At 32.4% G+C, this 25,779-nt stretch overlaps 1 protein-coding gene across 1 annotated transcript; it reads right to left on the bottom strand.

Annotated features, from left to right (window-relative positions):
- Positions 1 to 1,020: 1,020 nt before the first annotated feature.
- LOC143234958 (annetocin receptor-like) lies at positions 1,021 to 24,319 on the bottom strand. Its single transcript, XM_076472653.1, has 5 exons — positions 24,276 to 24,319; positions 16,023 to 16,669; positions 15,675 to 15,932; positions 5,815 to 5,918; positions 1,021 to 1,062 (listed from the first exon to the last, which is right to left on the bottom strand). Exons 1-5 carry the CDS (start codon positions 24,317 to 24,319, stop codon positions 1,021 to 1,023), a joined length of 1,095 nt encoding a protein of 364 aa, XP_076328768.1.
- Between the last annotated feature and the right edge of the window lie 1,460 nt (positions 24,320 to 25,779).

Raw genomic sequence — 25,779 nt, forward strand, 5'->3', positions numbered from 1 at the left:
CAACAACTCTGGTAAATAATAAAATCAAATCTGGTATACGCGCGCTTCATGCTCGATATTACTGGCGCACAAAAATATATCTAATAAAAAGGGGATACAAATGTCTCATAGTAGTGAAGTAATTTCTCTTTCTTAACTTAAAATTACCTAGGAAGGTCGAAACGTTGTTCTCTCCTTATCAATAAAAGTATTAATACCCATACCAGCCGTTCTGAAATACAAAGGTCTCATAAATTAATTTACTCTAATCTTACCTAAAATGATTTCAAATGCGGCAACTATTAGGGATTCACTTATTTTTTGTACTAAAACATTCTCGCAAATTCAATATTTGAAAAACAATGATAATCAAATATAACTGAAAGAGATGAAATACTTTAGAAGTATGTGTGTGTTTCGTGTTTTTCTTATAGCAAAGCCATAAAGGGCTATCTGCTCAGCCCACCGAGGGGAATCGAACCCCTGATTTTAGCGTTGTCTTTAGAAGTATAATAACATTATTTTTTCTTTGTTGTTAGGTAATGTTATATATCAAAACGGTTAAAAGTTTTACTAAATAAAATCTACGAGATTTTGTAAGAAGAGTTCGTTTAGGTCTGGCTTGCTGTAAAGAATTGTTTGGAATTTCGCGAAAAGCTACCCGAGGAATATTTCTAGCAGCCTTCACTAACTTAGCAGTTTAAGACTAAAGGGAAGGCAGCTAGTCACCACTGCCCATTGCCAACTCTTTTACCAATGAATAGTTGGATGGACCATCACATCACAATGCCCCTACAGCAAGCATGTGGCCATGTCGAGTAGTTTGTTAAAAAAAGTAACTTAACATAATATGTTTAAATACTGCTTTTTGTGTTGCTTTTAATTCATATCATGTAACAATTTATTTATTTTTAGAATTATGTTTTTATACATTAACGGTTTTACTTTTTCTTAAATTCGCCACTACTAGTTTCCAAACGTTTTCAATAATTTCACTGTTTAAACTTTCTCAAGATTTCCCTCATATTTATTTCACCTTTTTCATTTTAGGTTGTCTTCCAAATTTGAAATTGATATCTGTTTCTAAGGTAAAGAAAATAAAAACATGAACCATCATAACAGTTCAGGTTGAAAAAAATATTATAAATTCAATAAGACACTCCTATGCAATAACTCATATAAAGCCTACATCATACCATCTAGTGAGTATTTTTGATTTCAAGTTTCCTTTAACTATTTTACTTGTCACTATTCACTGAATTCACTTGTATGCTACTTCACTACTCTTAAATGTTGCTGAAAATGACATTAACAGCTCAAAATAATTCATTCGTTATCATTCAGCAATAAATACTTTTTCTCAGGTATTATATAATAATATTTTTAAAGATTGTACACGTTACATCGAAGTTGAACTTGTCTAGAAAAGTGAAAATTCGATATCTTTTTCCCAGAATTCTGAAAGACTGATGTTTTGCATGATCCTTATCTTATAATAATAATCATAATACTATATTTGTGCATGTGTTTTTATGACGTTTATATAATGAAATACTTGACTGGCAGATCTATTAACATTAAATTTAAATCATAAAATTAGCGATTCACTTTTCATCTGTCAAAATCAATGCTAGACAATTTTATTCCCAAGTTACTTGTTTAGGTTGTTGTTTTTATCATTTTTATAATTTGCAGTCACATTGTAATAAGACTTAGATATTCAATGCCACAAGTGAGTAGATTTTGGTAGTATATAACACTTTTAGTAAGTTGTTATGTCTTTAGTTTTGCTGTTGGTGACAACAACCAATTAGTAATAAAATAAGGTTTGTGAAAAAGGTTTGGTTCTCAATTCGGGCAAAGCTACACCAAGAGTATCTGCTCTAGCCGTCCCTAATTTAGCAGTGATAGCAACTAGTCAACATCACCCACCGCCAATTCTTAAGCTACTCTTTTCCAATAAATAGTGGGATTGCCTGTCACTTTATAACACTTTAAGTATGTGTGTGTGTGTCTTATTTACACACATTGTGATATTTTAAGCGAAGAGATTTGAACCCGCAACTCACAAAGTGCGAGTCAAGTGCCCAACACCAGACCGCGTCAAGCCCATAGTAAGTGAAAAGAACTGTCAGAAATATTTATACTACCAACACTAGCTTCAACACATTTGTACATCCTCTCCAGTTTCACGCTGTGTTCTGGATCTAGAGTTTGATTCGTTTTCATTTTACCAGTTTTTAATAAGAAAAAATCTAAAGAACGTTTTTAAAATGTAAGAAGATGAAACAACCAACAATAGACTGAAACATAATAAATACAGATTCAATTTATTTTTTCGATAAAGCAGCATAAGAGAAAATTATATTTTTCTTCCACCATTAAAGTGAGAAATAAAAAGAGACTTGTGTTAATATTTATCTTTTAGCATCAACCATTTAGATAATAGTCGTAACACCCATAATATAAATAATTATTTTTCCCAATGTATTAAATCACACTGGAATACCAATTTACGTAAAGAAATTGATAATATATTTTAAATAACACGTTTAATATTGTGTAAAGTGTATTATACACTTTGTGTGGAAACAGTTTACTGTGCTGTATCTAATATGGGTATCGAAATTCTAATTTTTATGTTTTATGCCTTCAAACTTGCCGCTACTGTAAAAGTCACTGTAAAACAAGAGAATAACTCTCATAGCTTTGACAAAAGATATCATAATTATAACATTTCACATACAAACATTAAACAACAAATGTTGACTGCTAGCACTATAAGATATATTAGTGAATAACTTCTTCGAATTCTGCTTGTGTTACTTTCTTGAAATTATAAACATATATTTTGACATGAAGTCACAGTAGTATGTCTCTGCACTTCTACTACTAGAAATCGAATATCGATACCGTGTTAGACAGAGCATAGATAACCCTTTGTGTACCTTTGTGCTAAGTAACAAACAAACAACTTTTTGTTGAACATCATAAATAAAAGTATTATCATAAGGAACGTTTCTATGTTCACATTCGTCGTAGATTTATTCACGTTTGAGGACTGAATACGTAAATCTAATGTGGTGTTTAATATAAAACTGGCTGCAAACGTTCATTCAAAAATTAAACTACAATGAAAACGACCGAACTCTTCATCAAAGTTTATGATTGTAATTCTATATCTGAAGTTAGCACATTTCTTCAGAGCCACTGCTGTGACGGACTCGTATCCGGTGTGATTGAATCAGAAACCACAAGGCAAAGGATTTTAAACGAAATATCTCTGTAGTTCTCTATCTCCATTGTCTCTTTAAGATAAAATCAAATCATGCTATATATTGCGAAAGTCAAGCTACGGGGTACAACTTACAAGAGTATTTCTTGAAAGACCTCAATTTTTACTGTTTTATTCTTTTCTTTTCTTTGTTACTATTGTTTGATACACAACTGTAAGATACTGTGAAAATTATACAGCCAAAATCTGTAAAGAGAGTCCCTCACTTTTTTCTTATTTTCAACAAGTCCTCAACCTCTGTAAATCAACCTGTATTACATTATATTATGCCAAATAAAAATTTTCGACATGAAACATAGTGACCAAAGTAATCGATACTTATAGTCTATCAAAAATATACCTAGCATAATTACCCCGAAGAAAGTTAAGTATATTTTATTGACAAAAACCCACACTTGTTGCACGATTAAATAATAAACGCCTTTGTTCTCGGTACCTGCTATTTCGAAAATATCTTATACGAGGGCTGTTCAAAAAATACGCGGACTGACGTCATAAAACAAAATGTACTTTATTTAGAAGTTACAGGTCTGGGACCCCTTCAAAGTACTCTCCTCCCCAACGCACACACTTATCCCAACGGTGTTTCCACTTGTTGAAACAGTCCTCGTACGCTTCTTTTGTAATGTCCTCCAGCTCCTTCGTCGCATTTGCCTTAATCTCGGGAATCGTCTCAAATCTTCTTCCTTTCAACGGTCTTTTGAGTTTGGGGAACAAGAAAAAATCGCAAGGAGCAAGGTCAGGTGAGTAGGGGGGTGGGGAAGAACAGTGATCGAGTGTTTGGCCAAAAACTCACGAGAGGCACAAATTTCGCAGCAACGCGGTGCATCTTCAATTTTTCGGTCAAAATCTCGTAACAAGATCCAACTGATATCCCATACTCTTCAGCAAGCTCCCTGACAGTCAGACGTCGATTTGCCCGCACCAGGGTGTTGATTTTGTCGACGTGTGGGTCGTCATTTGACGTGGAAGGACGTCCAGGACGCTCATCATCTTCAATGGACTGTCGACCATCCTTAAAACGTTCATGCCACTTGAAACATGCCGTACGCTTCATAGCAACATCACCGTAAGCCGTGTTAAGCATAGCAAAAGTTTCAGTCGCAGATTTTCCAAGTTTAACACAAACTTTTACAGCAAGTCGTTGCTCCTTCAGGTCATTCATTCTGAAATCTGCCAAACGAAAAAAATCGCACTTCACTTAAAACCGCGTAGCTAATACACAAATAAAGATATCTGCAATCGGGAAATGGAGTCGTAATCAGCTGATCTGTGCGAACCTAGCGACACCAAGCGGATTCCCTTGGAATCAACTGGAGCCGCACAATTCAAACAATCCGAGTATTTTTTAACAGACCTCGTACACTTTTTAACAGATACCTAAGTTATAACTTTTTACTGCAAAAGAAATGTTTGTTTGTTACGCCATCCTCGATAACTGATAATTCAAAAGTAAATTGCGTTAATCAAGCGTTATGTACGTATATGCGATGAAGCTATAACAAAGCATCCATATTTTACACATACAATAATACACTTGAAAGGACTTGAGATTGTTTTAACATCGAATATCAGATACAAGGAAATAATTTTATGAATAAAATCAGTTTGAATTTCAGTTAGCTAAGTACATCAGATTTCTTCACCACACACCTATTATCCTGTTGATTATATTATAATCTACATATATACCTTTGTCATTTATAATTAAATATTTGTAGTTCGCTTAAAGAGGAAATACTGAAATTTTGTACATCAGTTAAAATCAGATAAAAGACGATATTTGCTTAATGTCTCTGTGACTTTGTGGTTCTCATTAGTTGTATTTTGAGATCGTATCTCATCAATATCATGCGCAACCTTTCGTTATTAGCCACAACGGCTAATAGAACAGTTCTGAGTTGTTTTTAGTATTTTTGTTGTTGTTTTTCAAGTAGAAACTGTCAGCTCATACCTCCATCACCTCTTGACCGTCTCGAGATCTAATTAATGTTTTGGAATTAGAAGCTCAAACCCTTTTGATTTATGTATTGACTACGCCCAATATTTTATGAAGTAATTTATTCTAATTCTGCCTAAAATAATTTCAATCTGAAGGTAGGCTGGTAAAGATCCTCATGAGCAATAAAATCGAATCGTGCGACACACGCTTAGTATTGGTGGTGCATAAAAACAGAGCTAACAATACGGGATAAAAGGGTATGATAGATTACTTTACATCTAGTCCCGCCTTTTTGATGATTTTGACGACTCCCTCTTGTATTTTGAATTGTTCTAAGCTGGTCAAGTTGAGTAGCTATTGTTTCACTGGAAGCCACTGTCTCATTGTAAAGATCCTAGGTATTTGGACAGGGTCAGCAACGAGTTATCTTTGTCTTTCTGAGATGAAAAGAAGATGTGTAGTGAACACCACGTCTCAAACTAAGTGGATAGGAAGTGCAGATTTCATTGTCTGTCTGTGAACTTCTACTAGTGATGTTATTAACGTTTTCCACGGGGATCTGGAGAGAGCAACCGTGAGATCTTTTGTGACAACATACGTGTTTCAAAGCACTAACTAGGTTATGGTTGAAGGCCAGATATATCCATGGGTTCACGCAGCTGTTTAAACTTACTAAAAGCATCAAAATGGCAACTGTTGGTCCTGTGCATGGAAAAAGTAATAATAATTAACACAAACAACAATTTATGTCATTTATATACGTAAACATGCAACATATTAATAACAAATTAAGCCCTCCAGCGGTATGATTGCGAACTTACAACATTAGAATCTAGGTGTCGATATTTGTGGTGGGCATTGCATAAATAGCACATTGTGTAGCTTTGTGCTTAACTATAAAGAAACGGATTAATGATTTGTATGTTCTCGAAAGGTACAGTTAGTTTTAACTGTTTTGTATTGTTTTAATTTTCTTGAATTGTATGTTTATTATTATTTATTATCAGTAACTAGTTATTTATTGGTAACTGTTCCTTTAATTTTAGCTAGTCACAAAAATGTTTAAGCAACCTAAACATCTTTTAACAGTTTGTTTTTCTCGACCGAACAAGAGTGATAAAGTATATTACAATATGAAATTAGTGAGCTTCGTCTATCAAAACCACGTATTTCTCGCGCAATGTAAGATGGTATAAACCTATATGAATATTTTTATGGTACAAAAAGACATTAAGGTTGCGAAAACTGCATTACATTCATGAAATTTAGACATGCACATGTCGATATTTAAAGAGATTATTATATTGCGTACAGATAAATGTACAATCCTTTGTAGAGCATATCGAACCTTGCAGTACAAGATGCACAAAAAGTTATTCGTTTATTCCTGAATGAAAAACCCTTAATAGCAAGGCTTAAAATGTTAATAATTAGATATACAACCTCACAGTATGCACGAATAGCATATTGTGTAGCTATGCGATTAACATAGAAAACAATACTTTTTATTTACATTTTTAAAAAATGATGTTAAATATTTAAAAGTAAAGAAATGACCATAAGAATACTATCCCTTTAGTTTCTGTTGCATTTGTCAACATCATCAAGATGGTAAAATACACTTTACTCTAGACAAAAATGTTATTTTTACTGTGAGAAAAGAACTGAAAACTTATGCATTATTCATAGTACAAAAGAGAAATTTAAGTATATTGATAAAAGGGATGTGCCTGAGGTTTTTACGAAGAGCTAGAAACCTACACATCAGTATGTTGCTTTTAGACTGTGTTGAAAGGTGTCCATGAAAGAGGATTACAGTGTTCTTATTTTATAATAATAAAACAGTTTGAATATATTCATCTCATTAATAAAAGGTATAAAGTAACTTACTAAAAGTGTGTACATTTCCTAATAAACATTTTGCTGCGTACTTTAGCATAAATAGCGCTTTGTGGAATTTTATATGTTTTGAGAAATATCAAATGAAAAGAAACTGGCTTATAATTAGTTTTACTTTCTAAACGTGTGTTGGAATTTTATAACCCTCATGCGAGGTTTTGTTGAACTATCGTTTTACAAAATGAAACTGCCTGCTCTAAATTCGATAATTATTAAATTTAATGGAGTTGTCATCGAGCATTTCTCGAACTCTCCAATTGTTGAAAAAATAGTTAATTACTTGATTATAATACGTTTAACTTTATATTTAAAATGTGAATGAGACTGGAAAACGATATGTTAAGAATGATAGTTATGAAATATCGAGTATAGAAATTTCAACATACACTGATTAAAAACGCTTTAAAACTGTTATTTTACATATTTACCTGTACTATTTGCACACACAAAACTTATGTATAGTTTCACTTGGAATGCTTGTTGTTAAACAACGACAATGAGGTTTTAATAAAATTACTGAGAAAGATAGTATCTGTTTTGGAACTATAGCTACTTTCTACAAATATGTATTAACGAAATGTTTTAATGATCTTTTAAACATATGAACAATCATATTAATGTTTTATTTATAGGCATTTGAAACAGGGAAGCGAATCTTTGAAAACAATTATTACAAAATAGATGAGCATTCTTCCTTTTGAATGTAAATTTCTTACATTTATGTTGTTTTCTATGATGGATCATTGGTAAATTTACGGAATTGCATCGTTAAAAATGAAGGTTTGATTTTCTGTGGTCAACAGAATATAGATAGCACACCCTTTAGCTTTGCATTGAGAAAATAACAACAACATCTATGTGAAGGAATATTACCTCCTTACAAAGTTAAGTAAGTGCAACTTGGGTCTTCCGAGGTGATTTATAAACACAAAAGCGTGTTACTGTTTCTTGTTTAAATATTTAAATATATTGCCTTTGACACATCCGAGAAGCAAAGACATACGCTACTCATGGATTTGTCGATTTTATTTTAACGTGTTTGAATAATAACCAAGAAGAAACTATCAAACAAGTTGGATTCCAACAGAGTCCCTCTAAACAAACACAAAATGCGATAACCTTCATATATTCAACAAAAAGAATCGTTCTTTTATAAAGAATCAATGAAGACTAGTTTTACACTTTTGTTTTAAAATATCTAAAGAGATTAATGGCACTGAGCTTCTCACAATTTTCGTATGTAAATTCTAGCAATATTGTATTATTGTGAAGTAAGCCTTTAAGCAAGAAAAAAACAGCTTCAAGAAATTTCAAGAAAATAGTTAATATCACCAACATATGTAAAAGTTCAATTTATCCTTCACAGTTTATTTCCATAGAATATGTTCCTGTTTTAGTTCTTTCTATTTAGAGTTGGAATTCAAATTTCAACCTGAACGGTACCATAGACGTACATGAGCTAAATACCTGAGTCAAAGGCACTTGAGGCTCAGATAAACTTTCCCTAATATTTAGGTATTAATTGGAAGGAAATATAACACTCAGTCAACAGCATCCGCTTCCACGGAAACTTTTATCCAAGCATCTGTATCGAGAGTAACTTTGATAACGCACATGTGGTTGAAGTACATATCTTCTTTAGTGGCTCGAGCACAGAACTTTTCCTTCGCAGACATGATATGATAACCACCAGTCACATCTAGTCCACCATGAAGCCTCAACTATGTTTTTAATAACAAGCATCTAAATTCAATGTTGCTCTTCTGACAACTTTTCTACAGTAAATCGTGATCATGCTTATGGTGTTGATTGTTCCGAAATTTCTATTTTAATAAATGTCTGCAAAAGACCTAGTAAGGTTAATTATAGACAAAAAATCCTAATAAACTTTCCATGAACTCCCCAGTATATGAGTGTTTCTGTAATTTTAGTTTATTTTGTATCTTTATAATGAATATAGCCGTTGATTTAGAATGTATGGCTGGAAGACTGTGCATTTCTGGTTAATGTGGGCTCTTTATCTTCAAATAATTTCTTTGTAACAATACCAGGAGATATAAAAGTTTCATCATAAATCTTTTACACTTCTTTTTACGATGAGAACTTTGTCGATGGCTTCAGGACACGATTTCTGTCCTGATTATTTTGATAGGTACATGTTTTTGCTTTCACCGAGAAAAGGTTCCTTTGATGGAACGTTTTGTACTTTGTATCTACGTCGTTTAACAATATGGTTATACCTAAATCTATCTTTAGACAGGTTTTTTAGAATTCTTAAACCATAAGCTGTGGTAGGTTTGCACTGTCGAATGGTTGTTGATTTGTTGTGAACCAGATATTACAGTTCCAAATGTTACATGTAGTGTCAAAAATAAAATATTTTCACCAAATACTGAAATTCTAAGCGTATAACATATTATGTCGCAACTAAAATCTATGAACCAAATACTGAGCTGTTAAACATGCCATATTCGACGCACACAGCTTTAGTATGTGACTCACTATGGATGTACTAAACATATTACGTCAGTCATCACTGTGATGACAACATACCACTAACTTAGTTTTTATAAATAACGATTAATCCTCTCTACCTGAATAAGTCTGGCACGTTGTAACTTGCAATGTTTAAAATAAAATACACAAATGAATGCATTAGGTACTTTTTGGGTAAATAAATCTTGTGTTCTGAAAATGAAATGAAGTTCTGTATCTATGTAATTCCTTGTTTCAAAACAGAACATTTTACTTTTTCAGCTATGAACATCAGCGCATTATTATAACATTAAAATAACTAGTAGATATATATAAAGAAATATCTTCTGACCAAACTGCTGTTTATTCTAGAAAATAAACAAGTTGTATTTTGATAACACTTCACATCAGATTTTCAAAGTAATAATGACTTTTTTTCTAATTAAAACTACTCAACAATGAATAACCAGGATCTCGCCTTGGTATAACGAATGACGTATATATGTATGATAAGATTAGAAAACATAACAGAAACAAAAAGTCTACAGTGAATTGCAAGAGAAAATTTCAATGTTCAAAATGTATTCTACAATTAAATAGAATGTGAGAAAATATATCGAAAATATAAACTTAATTATTTTCTATTTCTATTTAATAGCAAAATTAAAATAAAGCGATTATTCTAATTCTACTTTCTGCATATAATTTTAATAATAACCATAAAATAAGTGTTGATAAATTAATTTTAAGTATGAAGATTTAATGTAAATAAAACAACACCAATGTTACGATCCGTCCGACATCTTTACTAACCCAATTAAGAACCCTAGACATTTGATTTTTTTGGTACAAAATGTTGTGTATTAAATTTCATAAAATGTGTTATTTTTATTTTTGTGCTCGATGCTTTCTCAGGTGTGAGACCGTGAGTTTACAGATATACTGATTAGATCTAGTTATTTATATCAACAATTATATGAAGTATTCACAAAGTATGACAATAAAACAACAGAAAACCTTATTACTTATTTGGATATTTGTTTCAGTCAAGCTATCGCAAAATATTAGTATAGTGTAGGGATTTAAACGTTAATGACGTCGAATATTCCAAATTACACTTCACTGATCTACCAACAGAATAAATCATAAACACACAGATAACTTTTAAAAAAATAACAAATTAATGTAATGTGAGTGTTGAGTTTTCCATTCATATATTTTATCAATAGAATTCGTGTTAACAAGTAAACCAGCACACAAAACTAGATATTTGTCTCTATAATATTTAAAACTTATTCCCTCTGTTATACCTTATAACACTAACATAACAAGTTCATTGTCTATTTCTGTAAACATTAATGAAATGAATACAAAAAAGTATCGTTGAACTGGATTCAATTTAGTTGGTATATTTTTGTTACTAGTGTACTAAATGTAATACGTTTGATCAACGACCTTTTATTTAAAAGAATTTCACAACTTCATACCGTGGTTCAAAAGCGCGAAAACTCTTAGTGTGCCTAAAATACCAGCGATATCGCCAACCAAACTATTTTATTGAAAAACAACATACATTCTTTAATCTCGTATCTTCTTCATGATTCGTCCACGCCCTAGGTTACAAATCACAGCTTACTGCTTGATTTCCAGCAAAGATGTAATACCGTGACATCTTTACGCATTAAATAATGCTCCATAAAAACAAATCTTTAAAACATTGGACGTAACTAGGAGAATGGTCGACAAATATAATATTATTTCGTTTCAGATATTGCTTTTCCAATAGGTTTGACGAAACATCATATTAGAGATTCCATTGCAATTCGATGTCCTATTATTGTTTTGTAGTAATATACAGGTGTTATATTCTATAATTTTTATTTTATTGATTTTTAAGACAGCTCCTAAAACTGAAAGTTTTCCATGCTGAGTGAAGTTAACATTACACAATACAGCTTCCCGGAAGTGCCTTCATCGAACTTTATGTTGTTATTGTTGTTATTAAGCACAAAACTACACAAATAAAATTTATACAATGCTTATGCTGGTATCGAAACCCTCATGTTTATTGTTAAACATCCCCATGCTTAATGTGTCCTAATGACTGCTATTGTTGTGTTGTCTTTTTATTTATTACAAACCTACACAATGAGTAAACAGTGCTTTTGTCCACCATGATGAATCGAATGTTAGAGTTTTGCATTACAAGTCCGCAAACTTCAGCGATTACGTCAACTGATATCATGCCAGTTCAAATGTCGATGTAATTTCTATTTTATCCGATTTTTAAACATGAAACAGTTCAAGTAACATTGCTATTTATATAACGCTGATTCCTTAATGCAAACATGAATTCGATAATATTGCTTAGCAAAATAATTAGGAACCAAATCTTTATATTATCTTTCGTTTCCTAATAAGGAATGGAAGAACGTTTGTTACAATAAATGTTATTTTTTTATTCGGTTTATTTCATTTTAATCCTACGCTCGTGAAATTCTTTACATGTTAACAATATTTAAAACTGCTATTACGGTTAGTACCTAGCACTATATAGAATTTTATTCGCTTTTCAGCAAATAACAGTCGGACATTTTTATCCAAGTACGAAATCAAACTAGTTTTCATAACTTTATGGACATGTTTTCAATGTGATTTACAGAATGTCACTAACAGCTGTAACCTAAGTCGAATTACGGTTTTCCCCATGTAGTTAGATATGATTGGAATGACGATCAAAATCACAAAAAAGAGCTTGATAGGACTTTGCAGTCTTTGCTTTCTAAACTCTCAGTGTAAGTGTTGTGGTTAATATATAGAAAGACGTTTCCGCATGAAAAATTCCTGAACGAATTCGTGATCTTATACATAAGTGTGCAACTTTGCATTGTGCTGCTTAGCGAGACTGAACATGATGATTGAAGTTCTGTCAGAAGTTCAACTCTTGTGCAACTTGGAAAATTAGAACAGACTGTGTAAATTAGGCAAAATGTGTTACATTTTGCTGTCTTTTTGTCATAATTATTTTTGTGTTTATCTTATACAGTGCTTTTCTCGAGATAAACGTGTTTGTGTGCAGAACCACATTATACTAATACACTAGTAACTTGAAAAACAGTGATTTATAAGCACAATCATCATTTTATGTAAAGAACATACTACATGTTTCAATAAAACGTGTCTTTCTTTACGAGGTGAATTCCAAGAGGACAGTGTAATGTTATACCAAACCAAGTACTGTGTCTCTAAATAAAATGTTCATTTATGCTCACAAATCGTCGTTAGTTTATTTACAAAAAGAATAAGGATTGCTGTGTATTCGACAGTGAAAACAATTTTACTGTCATTCATTAAACTGTCCTACCTAGGACTATATGTAGATTCGTATGTTTTGTGATTAAATACATCAAATGTGATATTGTTGTCTTTTTTGTTGTTGTTTTTATAGATAGTCTATTTATATCTTTCTATCATTGATTCTTTTATTTTTAAGACACAATTTGAATTAGAATAATCATACCTTAGTGGGTGGTGTGGGGTAATCATACTTTAGTTGGTGGTACACGGTAATCATACCTTAGCAGATGGTGTCTCCTAAGAGTATTTTTCAAAAGACACGTAAGTAAACAACCGAAATGATATATATGCATTACGTGATATATAAAGCTAAAAAAGAAGCAACCTCAAAGTTCACATCAGTTTGCAGCTACCTATTAAACCATTTACGCACGTGAATACACAATAAAGTGAAGAAAAAAGAATTTTGGCTTGAACCGTTGAGATATATTTGATGAAAACCTCAGTACTTGGCTGGAAGCGTCAGAAGGACGACCACGTATTTACTAAGAAATATATTTTAAATTAATTAGAAACTCTTATGTATACATTGTTTCCTTTGTTGTCTATGTTTACAGATTATGCAACTTAATCTTGAAAAGTGAAATCAAAATGGGATCAATTTTTCATCCAAAATTAAAGAAGATATATCTATTATTTTCAAGTAGTTTTCAGTCAAAAATACTTCATTTGGTATATAGTGAACTATTTTCGGCCTTTTTCATATTTTCAAAAAAAAATCATCGTATTCACTGATTTCTTGGATTTTTACAGACAACATGAAAATTAATGTGGATTTATTTCTGAAGTCAAACATTATCGTACTTATTGATTCTGATTACGTGTAACGTGAATCAGAAGGCAGCTAAGAGTTATAAATAAAACAGGTTACAAAAGATTCTATGCTAGAAGCATTTGTTTATATTTTTTAAGTGATTAGCTTGATTTCAGTGTTAGCGTAAGTTTTTTTCTTGAATTTTTACCCCTTTTCCTTGTAACTAAATTCTGACATTAACGTTTGTCATGGCACGATGAGGGATCTCGCTAAATTAGTGGCGCACACATATAAAAAAATAAGCAATGTGAATTCATGGTCCTAGTTCCTTGAACAAAAGTATTTCGATGTAATAATGGCTAGTACATTCACCGCGAATGACATAAATTATAGTATATGGCTACGTCCATATCTGGACAATCTTTTCGAAGAAAGGGTGTTGTTACGGCTTGGTTGATTGTGAGATTTAACTTTAAGTTGCTGTTTGAACTTTAGGTTTAACAGAAATTGAGCTAATTGAAATTTACAGTTCTAACTTTTTTTATAGGACAAACAATTTTGAGAATTGTTTCACAATCTGTCGTACTTATGAGACGATTATAGTGAATTGCTCATTATAAATATATATCGTTATGTAAAATAATTTCATGGGTAACATCCAAAGGAAGGAAAAAATAACCTATTGTAATTGTAAAAACTATTAATTTCTCCCTTATGTAATTAACTTAAAATACATGTTTATTTAACCATATTCATTATTTTGTCTATATTTTCCTGCAGTTTCATATATAGTTAATTATATTCATGTTGACAGGATGTCTGTAGGTTGTTAACGTGTGCCGATCCTGTCACACAGGTAAAGGTTATATACTGCAGCTTATGTTCATAGTCTCAAAATAGCATATACCTGATCTTTTAGGAAGTAAAGCTATTACGGACATTTGTGTAAATAAAGATCTTATTTATTTATTCACTCGCTTTTCTTTGCTCTCCGTGTTAAATTGATCCTTCGCTTAACAAACACAAACTCAAGTTTTTGTAGAGACTTTTGGCTTTTCTGTACGACTTTACCTGAATATCACATACTTTGGTGGTTTCGTTCGTGTTTAACTTTTAACGTTAAAAAGAACCTTCTCATAGACATACTTGTATATCGAAAACCCGATAATGATCATAATTACAACGGTGTTAAATAAAATCAGACTCAGCAGTATTTCTTAATTCATCTATCTATCTTTTCTACTGTATGTGCCTTAATTTCTATCTTTCTGTCTGTACAATTTATATACGGTGAGTAGTTACTACTCTGATAGCTGAATGATATAACGTCTGATTATAGTTCAAAGTAATATCTTGTAACAACTTTCAAAATTATACGTTTCTTCTGCTTTGAAATCATAACACGATAAAGTAGGATTAGAATAAGATGAAATGCAGAAAAACTATTTGAAGTAGATGCAAAGTGGGATTAGAGGAATAAGCTCTTGTGTTGAAGCTCAGCAGGACTGCAAAACAGATTTGTTTTTATTTCATAGCACATCTTTAGAAGACCGTCACTCGTACCGAATTTCTCTTTTGAAATATATAAACTTTGTTTTATTATTTCAGTTTATTGTAACTTGCACTAAAATATTTAAAACAATGGTTAATTTTTTTAACATTTCCAATTAAAATGCTGGTACTTTCTTAGATAATAAATAAAGTTTTTGAAATTAAGAAATAAAAACAAATACAGATTGTTAAGTTCTTCTATGTCTTTTCATGAGACCTTACTCTACTTCGATTGGACCGTTATCGGACCAAGTGTATTGAGTAAACACTTTAGAAAATTAGAAAAAAGTTTGACAAAAATAGTAGGATTTCTAATTTTACAATAACAAGTGTACCAGGTTCTTTGTTGCTATGTTATCAAGTTACTTAGATTTCACTGTTTCTTTTCGTTTGAAATAAAATTTATTTTACAGATAGCTTACCTTTCCATATAGGTGACGTCTGGGCATATGGGCTCCAGTAAGCCCAAAGTTGGACTACAATAAAAGGTGTTGAACAAATAATGTAGCAAACAATCACCACTACTGTTACTCTAATTGTCTTGACTTTAGCACGTGATAGCCCTTGCATACAGTGACTTCTGGGACCACTGTAACTTTGTTGATCATATTTTGTCATGTTAGCCTTACCATCTAGACACACTTCTACTTGGCCACGTCCCCTGAATCGGTAAGACCGCCCTGCTAGTAAGAAAATTTGGCGTGTGGACACTTCTGGAATCTGTCCTTGTTCAGAAACATTACAGTTACGTTCGTGTACATCGTCGTTACATGTCTGAGGTCTTGAGTTCTTTCCTCTTAAATGAAAGTTATACCAAACACTCTTACATATACGAATATAAGTGAAAGCGATTACAACAAGCGGAATGAAAAACTGTGACAAAGCATACCATAAGACGTAAACTTTTTCTCCCCATGGTTGAATGAAAATCCCCCAACAATCAAAAGTAATTGGTTCTATTATGACTTTCTGGTAAGAGAAAATGAACACTTGAGGTATACAGCATAACATCGATATTATCCAAGCGGCAGTTATCATTAGCTTGGACTTTCGAGGAATCCATGAGTGGTTTCTAAGCGGAAAACAAATTGCATGGTAACGATCGATGGCTGTAACCATCAAAACGTATGATGATAAATAAGGGCCTAAAATCTGCAAATATTTGATTACTTTACACAGTATATTTCCACCATAAAACCGATACGTAACATCCCAAGCAAGTTGGGGCAGAATGTTAAAACAGGCAGTTATAAGGTCTGAAATACACAGATGTACGAGAAAGTAATACATCCTAGTTATCTTGATCCGCTTCACTGCCAGTGCTGCTAGGACACATATGTTTCCCAGGATAGTTAAAATGAAAATGGACGCTAAGATTCCGACCTCTATTCTCGCTATTCCTTCGTCACGTTGTACGCTCTTGTCTTTTGTGTCATTTATAATAGTGGAAAAGTTTATAAGCGATACATTAGAAACTTTTGACGTCTCTTCAAAGTTCAAAATTGACATTATTCGTTTTTACCAAACAAAACCTAACTGTAACTTTGTGCACGAAAAGTTCACTTAACCCTTTTATTTTTCGTTTATGTTTATATGTATATTAATTCTTCTGTGAAAAAATTTACTGTTTTTCGAAAAGGTTAAAATCCAGAACTTCACTTAAAACAACTTTCCAGGCACACACATATAAATATATTAAAAGAGATATAAAGAGGAAAACGTAATGACCAGAAATGATTCATATCGTAACACGAATTTACCATATTTACATAAAAGAATGAGTTACGCCAGATATGGTAATTCTACAACAAAATTTGTTTTTGTATGTCTTATTTCTGGTTCAATTCTTCTAGTATTTTACTGCTCCTTTTCTTCTGAAAATCTGAACAGTAAGAAATCATTTGAATGGATGACGAAAATCTGAAAAAATAAAATAAAATAATTACATAGCGTCATGAGTTCACAAGATCATCCATTAATTTACAATAATTTACATAAACGTTAGTGGAATGTATTTTTTTTTTCAAAATGAATCTTGTTCAGAATTGTTTCACTTTTAATAGTGCAATCATTTACTTAGTAACTATTTTATCACACACGCTGTTGTCCTCCGCTGTTACAGTGGTAAGTCTACGGAGTTACAGCGCTAAAACATACCAGTACAATAATATAAATTCAATACTGAGTGAGAAAATTTTAGTATGAAGAAGTTCTGAAACCTGACATTTATAGTCGGGAAAACATGTTAGTTGTTGTGGGATTTCTAGTGCCACTAGTAACACTATAGGTTTCAGAACAGTAATTTTAAACTTGAGACCGTGCACCCCCAAGGGTCACAGGAATATTTCAGGGCGAAACACAAAAAATAAACTATTATGTTAAGGTATTCGTTATTTATAGATTGATTGGATAAAGATCTCACTCAAGACTTGGAAGGTATTATAGTCCTAGTGGTGAGAAATTTTAGGAAACTTTATGTTTCAGAGAATAAAAATCTACTGTACTAGTACAGAAACAGGTCCACTTTACGAGAAATGTACTCAAGTTTTTTTAACATTTTATTTCAAAACAGAAGCAGGTTATGACTTATTTTTAATGCTGTAGTGTAATAATAGATTGCAAAGTAAATATTTCTGTTGAGATATGAGATTATTTAATTCCTTAATCTAGGAATTTGTTATTAATAACTCTTTTTTATTTTTAAACTGATACAATAAAGTAACGGGCAAACTTCCCATATATAAGAATCCTGTACTATAGATAATTTTTGAATTTTAATTGTTTTTTATGTAAGTTATTTTTGACACGATTTGATTGCGTCTGGTATACTCGAATCTAGATAATACAGACAAGAGTAAATAAAAAGACAAAGGAAAAAGTCACTCGAAAAAGAAAGATAAAGACAATTTCACAAACAGCTAAAAAGTCACAAAACTGTTTTGGGAAACAGCATCATTAACAGCTATGTCAAGCCTACGTCAATTACAGAAACCATGCAAACCGAGTTAATTATCAAGTTGTTAATGATATAGTTTCCTAATCAATGGCTTCCCATTTTGTTCAACACTTGTTATTAAACTCTGTTGTTCTGTTTATTCCTTCATATAATTTATTTCTTTTTTTACATCTGTATATATATACTGTTCACACGTTTGTGTAATTTATTTTACCCTTTTCTTTATTACCGCTACAGGGTAAAGCCCACCTATTGTCTCACTTGTTTTTGGCTTACGTCACTAAAATTTGGTTTTGATACTCGCCGTAAGCAGAACATTGCATAGTTTTGTCTTGACAGCAACCAAAATAAACCGAATTTGCATCTAGAAGAACAACTGTCACTGTTTCAAAAACAGTGCGTAACATCATCCTTCCATTTGCTAATTAAATGATTATTTGGTAATCGAATACACTAAGCACCGTTGCTAATAAATTATATAAAAAATAACTTATGGTAAGAGGTAAATGCGATCTCATTTCACTTCTACATTCCGTGATGGTTTCATAATTCCTTACGACCCATCAATTTCAGGAAAACTTGTATTTTACTCGTAGTGTTTGTTTCCCATATGCACTTTTTAACAGAATCGTATATGACAAATATTGTTTAATACAGTAACTGGTGTGTTTTCTTCTATCGACCTGGGCAGATTAAAAATGTTGAATAAGAATTTGTTTAAAGCGTAGATTCAGATTCTGTGTGCTTTATTAGATAATAGAGGCAGCACGGCTCAGTAGCTTGTTCTTCAAACCTGTAATTTAAAGGTTATGTGCTTGAGGCTTGCAAGGGCCGGACATGACCTGATAGTTAGTGCTCGACTTGAGGGTCGCGAATTCGAATCACCGTCACAGAATATGCTCGCCCTTTCATCCGTTTTGGCATTCAACCCAACATTCCCTTGGTAAAAGACTTGTCCAAGAGTTATAGACAGGCGGCGTTTACTAGCTTCTTTTCTTTCAGTCAAACCTAACACCACTTGGCATATATACATTGTGTAGCTTTACCCGAAATTCAAAACAACCAGTCAAGGCAAGATAACTGGGACCAATACTGGTCACAATTAAATATAAAAGAAAGGCATTCAAACCACCTGGCCATGCCGGGGCCCAACACATTCAAAAGGTGCACTTAAACATGAAAATCTTATTTGAATATAAATTTTTGAGTTTTTAAAAGTAAATTGAAACATTTTATTTTCTTTTTTTATAAAATCTACACTAGGAATTACAGATTAGAAATGTGGTACTAAAATCACTCAAATGTTCAATTCATATATATTCATTAAATCGATATCAATGTGAGAAAATCATGTAAAAGATAGATTTTTTGTAAGTGCTTTCACAAGGAGAGTTTTAAAGAAATGCTTTTAACGTTTTCTGTTTCCTACAGATCATTTAAATAGACTGACCGGGAGCAATTTAACTACCTTACTTGCTCTACTAGCCTTTATGATCTTATGTGCAAGCTAAAAGGCATGTGATATGATTGTTTTTAACTATAGATTCTAAAACTAATTCTCAGCAACTATTGAATAAGGAAGATTACTAGCTTAAAAATTCAGCTTGTAGTGTGTTTTAAAAATCATCCTCTAAACTCATACTAAATTAACAGTAAGCAAGTAAATACAAGAACAGTTAAGTTATTATATTTCTTAAATATAAACCCTTTTTCAACCAATTTGTTATTTTCACATTTTAAGTATATCGAGAGTTTACTTCTTTTTACTAGAATCGTGCTTTTGCAGGTTAAATTATATAATTTTTCAGTGATTTAGCCACACGAGAACTGGCCGAACCACAGATTTAATGGACGAATTTAAATGATTTAAATTTTGAAACAAAAATTGAATGACTCATATTTAGTATGAGAATAAAGTTGTACTAAACTCGTTTCTACGTTGCACTTTAATTTTTTATGGTCAATATGAAAATATAACACTTAATAATAACGATATATATATAACAAAGGTATCTTTATAAATTGGTTGATGATATAACTAAATAATTACGAGTCGTTTGTCCTAAGCAATTCTTACACTTTCTATCAGTTTTTACCAGACGAAATACCGACGAGCTTAATTTTCTTTCTTGATGAATAATAACTATCTCTGTGGCTATAAGTTAATTAATCTATTATACATGTCCATGTTGTAATTTTATTTGTTTGTTTGTTTCTTTTGAATTTTGCGCAAAGCTACACGAGGGCTATCTGTGCTAGCTGTCTCTAATTTAGCAGCTTAAGACTAGAGGAAAGGCAGCTAGTCATCAATGCCCACCGCCACTTCTTGGGCTATCATTTCATCAACGAATAGTGGGATTGATCATAAGGTAACGGCTAAAAGGGATAACATGTTTGGTGTGACAGAGATTCGAATCCGCGACCCTCAGATTATGAGTCAAGAGCCCTAATCACCTAGCAATGCTGGGACTACATGTTGTGAGAAAACAATTGAAGTGTCCTAAAATATATCGTGAATTTACAATGGATATTCAGTTCAGTCATCTTTTGATAAATATTTCGCTCTTCTTTGCATATTTTAAAACAATAGGAATGAGCAATCGTATCTTCGGTTGGTATAAGACTAAATATAGGGCTGCTTTATTATACTTGGTTTTAAGTATTTGTTTGGGTATTTGTCTAGCCTTTACAACAGCTAAATGTTAACGTATACACAATGAAAAACGTTGTACTATTGGAATTTTAGCATTAAAGCAAGACAATTACTTTGTAAATTTGTAAATTTTAAATAAAATGAAAATAAAATGAGGGATACATGGTATGTACAATTATATCAAGTTTGTTTGTTTTAAATTTCATGTAAAACTACACGAAGACTATCTGCGCTAGTCGTCCGTAATTTAGCAGCGTAAGACTAGACGGAAGACAGCTACTCGTCACCATCCACCGCCAAGTCTTGGGCTACTCTTTTACTAACGAATAGTGGGATTGACTAACACATTACAACGCCCACACGGCTGAGAAAGCTAGCATGTTTGGTGGGATAGGGATTGGAACACGCGACCCTCAGATTGCGAGTCGAGTACCTTAACCACCTGGCCATGCGAGGCCCAAGACTAAAGAGAAGAAAAATTCTGAATTTTAGCCTTTAATTGTCTGTACAAAATAAAATCGAGAGATGTATTCGTTTTCTATGTCATTCGTAGGCTTAAGGATGATGTGTTCAGTAAAGAGGAAATTCTACTAAACAAGTGAAGTCTTATACGTTGTAATTTCATCTCCGAATGCGAAACCATTTTGGTAAAAATAACTGTGCTCAAGGAAATGACTATTAACGAAGGAAAATGTTATATCAGTCACACCACATCTATCAGATTCACTGTCGTCGGCCCAGCATGGCCAGATGGTTAGAGCGCTCGGCTAGTAATCGAGTGGGAGCGTTATAATTTCACTGTCAATCCCACTATTCGTTGATAAAAGAGTAGCCCAAACGTTGGTGGTAGGTGGTAGTGTTTCAATGATAAATTTTGTACGGCTTAGCAGATAGCCGTCATGTAGCCTTGCGCGAAATTCCAAACAAATTAAATTTAATAAATTCATTAAATAGTATTAAGAAGTTTTACTGCTATAGACATTTGTAGTGAAGCGTCAATTTCTGAAATAGATACATATTGAGCAAGTGTTTGTAAAAATTGTAAATTATATTTTATACAAAGTAAGCTGTTATTTGTTTTAACTGTTTAATTATTTTATATATCCGAGTTTCATTTCATAAGAAGCCTGGCATGACCAAGCGCGTAAGGCGTGCGACTCGTAATACGAGGGTCGCGGGTTCGCGCCCGCGTCACGCTAAACATGCTCGCCCTCCCAGCCGTGGGGGTGTATAATGTGACGGTCAATCCCACTATTCGTTGGTAAAAGAGTAGCCCAAGAGTTGGCGGTGGGTGGTGATGACTAGCTGCCTTCCCTCTAGTCTTACACTGCTAAATTAGGGACGGCTAGCACAGATAGCCCTCGAGTAGCTTTGTGCGAAATTCCAAAAAAAAACAAACAATAAACAAACATTTCATAAGAATATGATTTAAATAAATTATGGTATCAAGTATGCTAAGGATAACCCAGAGCCAGTGGTAAGTGATGTTAGATGACCTGTCTTCAAATTTATCAATTTAAAATTAATGCAGAACAGTTTGGGGCTAGATTAAGCTAACAAAATGAAAATGGACTAAGAGTAAATTAAAAGAAAAACTAATATAAATATTGCATTTGCTAAGCCTGATAGAATTCAAATATTTACATTATACAGTGCGTTCTTTCCAACTGTAGTTCTCGTGTTTTATTCATCGTTAGAATTTATATTAAAAACAATTAGTAAACTTCGCAACTGATTCTTCATGACTGTCGTTCCTTCAATGTTTCTTCGTGAGTACATGACCCTTAAGATGAATATAACATAAAAAATGGATATGCTTAACTTTCGTATCTTATTAATTATTTAATATATATTTGTTTAGTAAATATCGCCTTTATGTTCCAGGAAGCAGCATCATTAATTGAATCATATTTATCGGACATGCGCTAAATGTACTTGTATTTATAATTCATAACACTTTTATTACCTGAACATGAAATTATTTAATCAGGAACAAGTTTGTTAAACACTTCACATTTCTCAGTACGAGGTCTGCAATTTCATCGAGTTTGGATATCCATATTTTTCTCGTTTCATATCTTCTCTTTAAAATACAGACTCAATATCAAGACATTAAAGGATCCTGTCTGTTCATAACCACATTTTAACCTAGCTTGGCCTAGTGGTTAACGTGTCTGGGCTGTGAATTTGAAAGTTCGTGGTTCATAGCTCGTTACCGTAAAATGTATATAAAAATGTGTGACGGTTAGGTGAAAGCTGACATAGAGTTGGTGTTTGGTGATGTTGACAAGCTGTCTTTCAGCCATTCTATTGGTTTCAATTTAGGGATGCTTCACACGTTTTCGAACACTGCAAATCAAATAAACTTACCATAACCATAGAAAACACCCAAATACTAAATAAAGAAATAAACGCAGAATTAAAGAAGCCTTACTTATACAACAACCCAAGCCCAAAATAAATCAATACAAAGGAACACCTTTCACCTATATTAATTAATATAATCCAACATCTGAGCACGCCTTCTACATTCCTACGCTCAATTACACAACCGCCTTCAAATATGTGGTCAACTATCGGTCAGTTACCTCTTTCTTTCTTTGTGAACCTGACGATGACCGAAGAAGGTCGAAACATTGTTCGCTCCTCTGCATAAAAAAATTTTCTCAACCCAAACCAGCCGTTTTTACTTATATCTTTCTTTACCTATATCAGTCGAGAGTTGGCTTTGGATATTGATGACTAGTTGCCTTCCCTATAGTCTTACACTGCTAAATTAGGGATGGCTAACGCAGATAGCCTTCGTGCAGCTTCGTGCAAAATCAAACCAAGATCAAGTAAATAAATTCCGTAACTAGCAGGGTAGTCATGATTTCGATACTACAATAACTAAGCCTTTATTTTGAATAAACTGTGGTGATTCAACCTTTCTTTAACATAAATAACATTTACGTTTACTTTATATGTAACGGTCACTTGTTTCTTGCCTGATGACTTACACTATAGAAGACACGTGCGATATTGTTGTTGGGATTAGAGTAAATTATATTGCTTATTTTTATAATAGTTCCTTTCTAAAATGTAGAACTTCTTATTAAGAAGTTCATGTAGCAAATCACAAGTGTTAACTAACACCAACCAGAACTACTTCAGAATTCAGATATTGGGATTTCTCTTTTCTGTTTTTTTTTTTACCTTTAAACGGCAGCCATCATCGATTGATGCTGCTACCCACAAAATTCCGGCTGTTTAATTGTTAATGTTTCTTAAAAGCATAAGCAAAACGTTGTTAAAGTTTTTAAAAGTAAAAATTTCGTATTTGCTTGCTTACCGTTCAATATCTTAGTGACTTAGACAACTTATATAGTTTTTGTGATTTTGGTCTCCAGTTTTTTTTATAATTTTTAAATGCACATTATGTTTAATAATTGTTTTAAAAAGTGAATTGTTTTATTCATTATTTGAGTAAAAACTTGCAATAAGTGTCAATATATAAGTAAAATTGATATAAGCAAAACAACTTAAATTTAAATGAATTATTTTTATTTCATTATTTGAAATATTTGCTTTACAAGAGGTATAAAAATACTCTATACCATTTAGACTAGTGGAACTGTCCGAATTAGCGAGGCTCAAATCTTAGTCTATTTATAACCACGATAATCATAAAATATTTTAAACAGATGTGAAAACATAAATTATTGTTAATAAAAACGCGTTTCATGTTACTAATATAGGATATATCCTAATATTTTGGATATTTATGATATGTAATGTAACAGAAAAGTATCAACAGCACATGTAAAACTATCTTATTTTTATTCACGCCTTCATTTTCAATATAATCGTCATATGTAAAGAAAAATATTTAACTCAATAAAATATGAATATACTTTTAATAAATGAAACAGGCACGTTTATTAAGCAAGTACACTAATTTTTATTAAGAAATTTTTCGTTAATATTCACGAAAAATTGTCAAATGTCTTGTCCACTCGCAAACGTCACATAATTTGACAAAAGTATCTGAAAAGTATGCAGTAGCAACATAAACCAGAACCATAATATTCTGTTGTAAAATCATGACCATGAAAATAATATTGGTTTAATTAAAGTGACAAGAACAATACTAAATTAAAAATTTGTGGTTTATAAAATAACATATACTCAGCATAACGAACTAGCTCAAAATATTTACTTAATAACAGATTAAGAGAGCAATAATTTCAAGCTCTCCTAATACTTTTATGTTAGCAACAATCTTTTTACACAAAGGAACTTACAGAATCCAAGTAATATAATTTAAAGTTTATAACATACTATTTTATACTTACCTGTAACACCCGACATCGCCAGGTGGGTTAAGGCGTTGGACTCGTATTCGAATGGTCGTGGGTTCGAATCCCCGTCGCACCAAACCTGCTCGCCCTTTCAGCCGTGAGGGCGTTATTATGTGACGGTCAATCCCATTATTCGTTGGTAAATTAGTAGCCCAATAGTTGGTGACTAGCCGCCTTCCCTCTAGTCTTACACTGCTAAATTAGGAACGGCTAGCGCAGAAGGCCCTCGAGTAACTTTGCGCGAAATTATAAAAAAAAAAAAACAATGTTGTTTAAAAATAGTAAGATTCTAGGTAAAGTACAGCTAATTTTACTATTTTTTAACGTTTTCATAGGTGATTGGAGCTAAGATGGTCTTTAGGACAGCAAGCAATCTTCACGAATTCGAGACAACTGATGATTCTCATCCTCTAGAGTCTAGATGGTGAGTTCGTGACGTATAAACTTATATAAGAATTACAACGACTGCTACTAGATGGCAGTATAAGAACACTTGCACAATATTTCTCTTTAATCATGGTCTGCAGGCTAGGTCGCTCACTTCGTAATCTGTGTTGCAGGTTCGAATTATCGTCATC

The sequence above is a fragment of the Tachypleus tridentatus genome, chromosome 12 (genome assembly GCF_004210375.1).
Source record: "Tachypleus tridentatus isolate NWPU-2018 chromosome 12, ASM421037v1, whole genome shotgun sequence".
Lineage (NCBI taxonomy): Eukaryota > Metazoa > Arthropoda > Merostomata > Xiphosura > Limulidae > Tachypleus > Tachypleus tridentatus.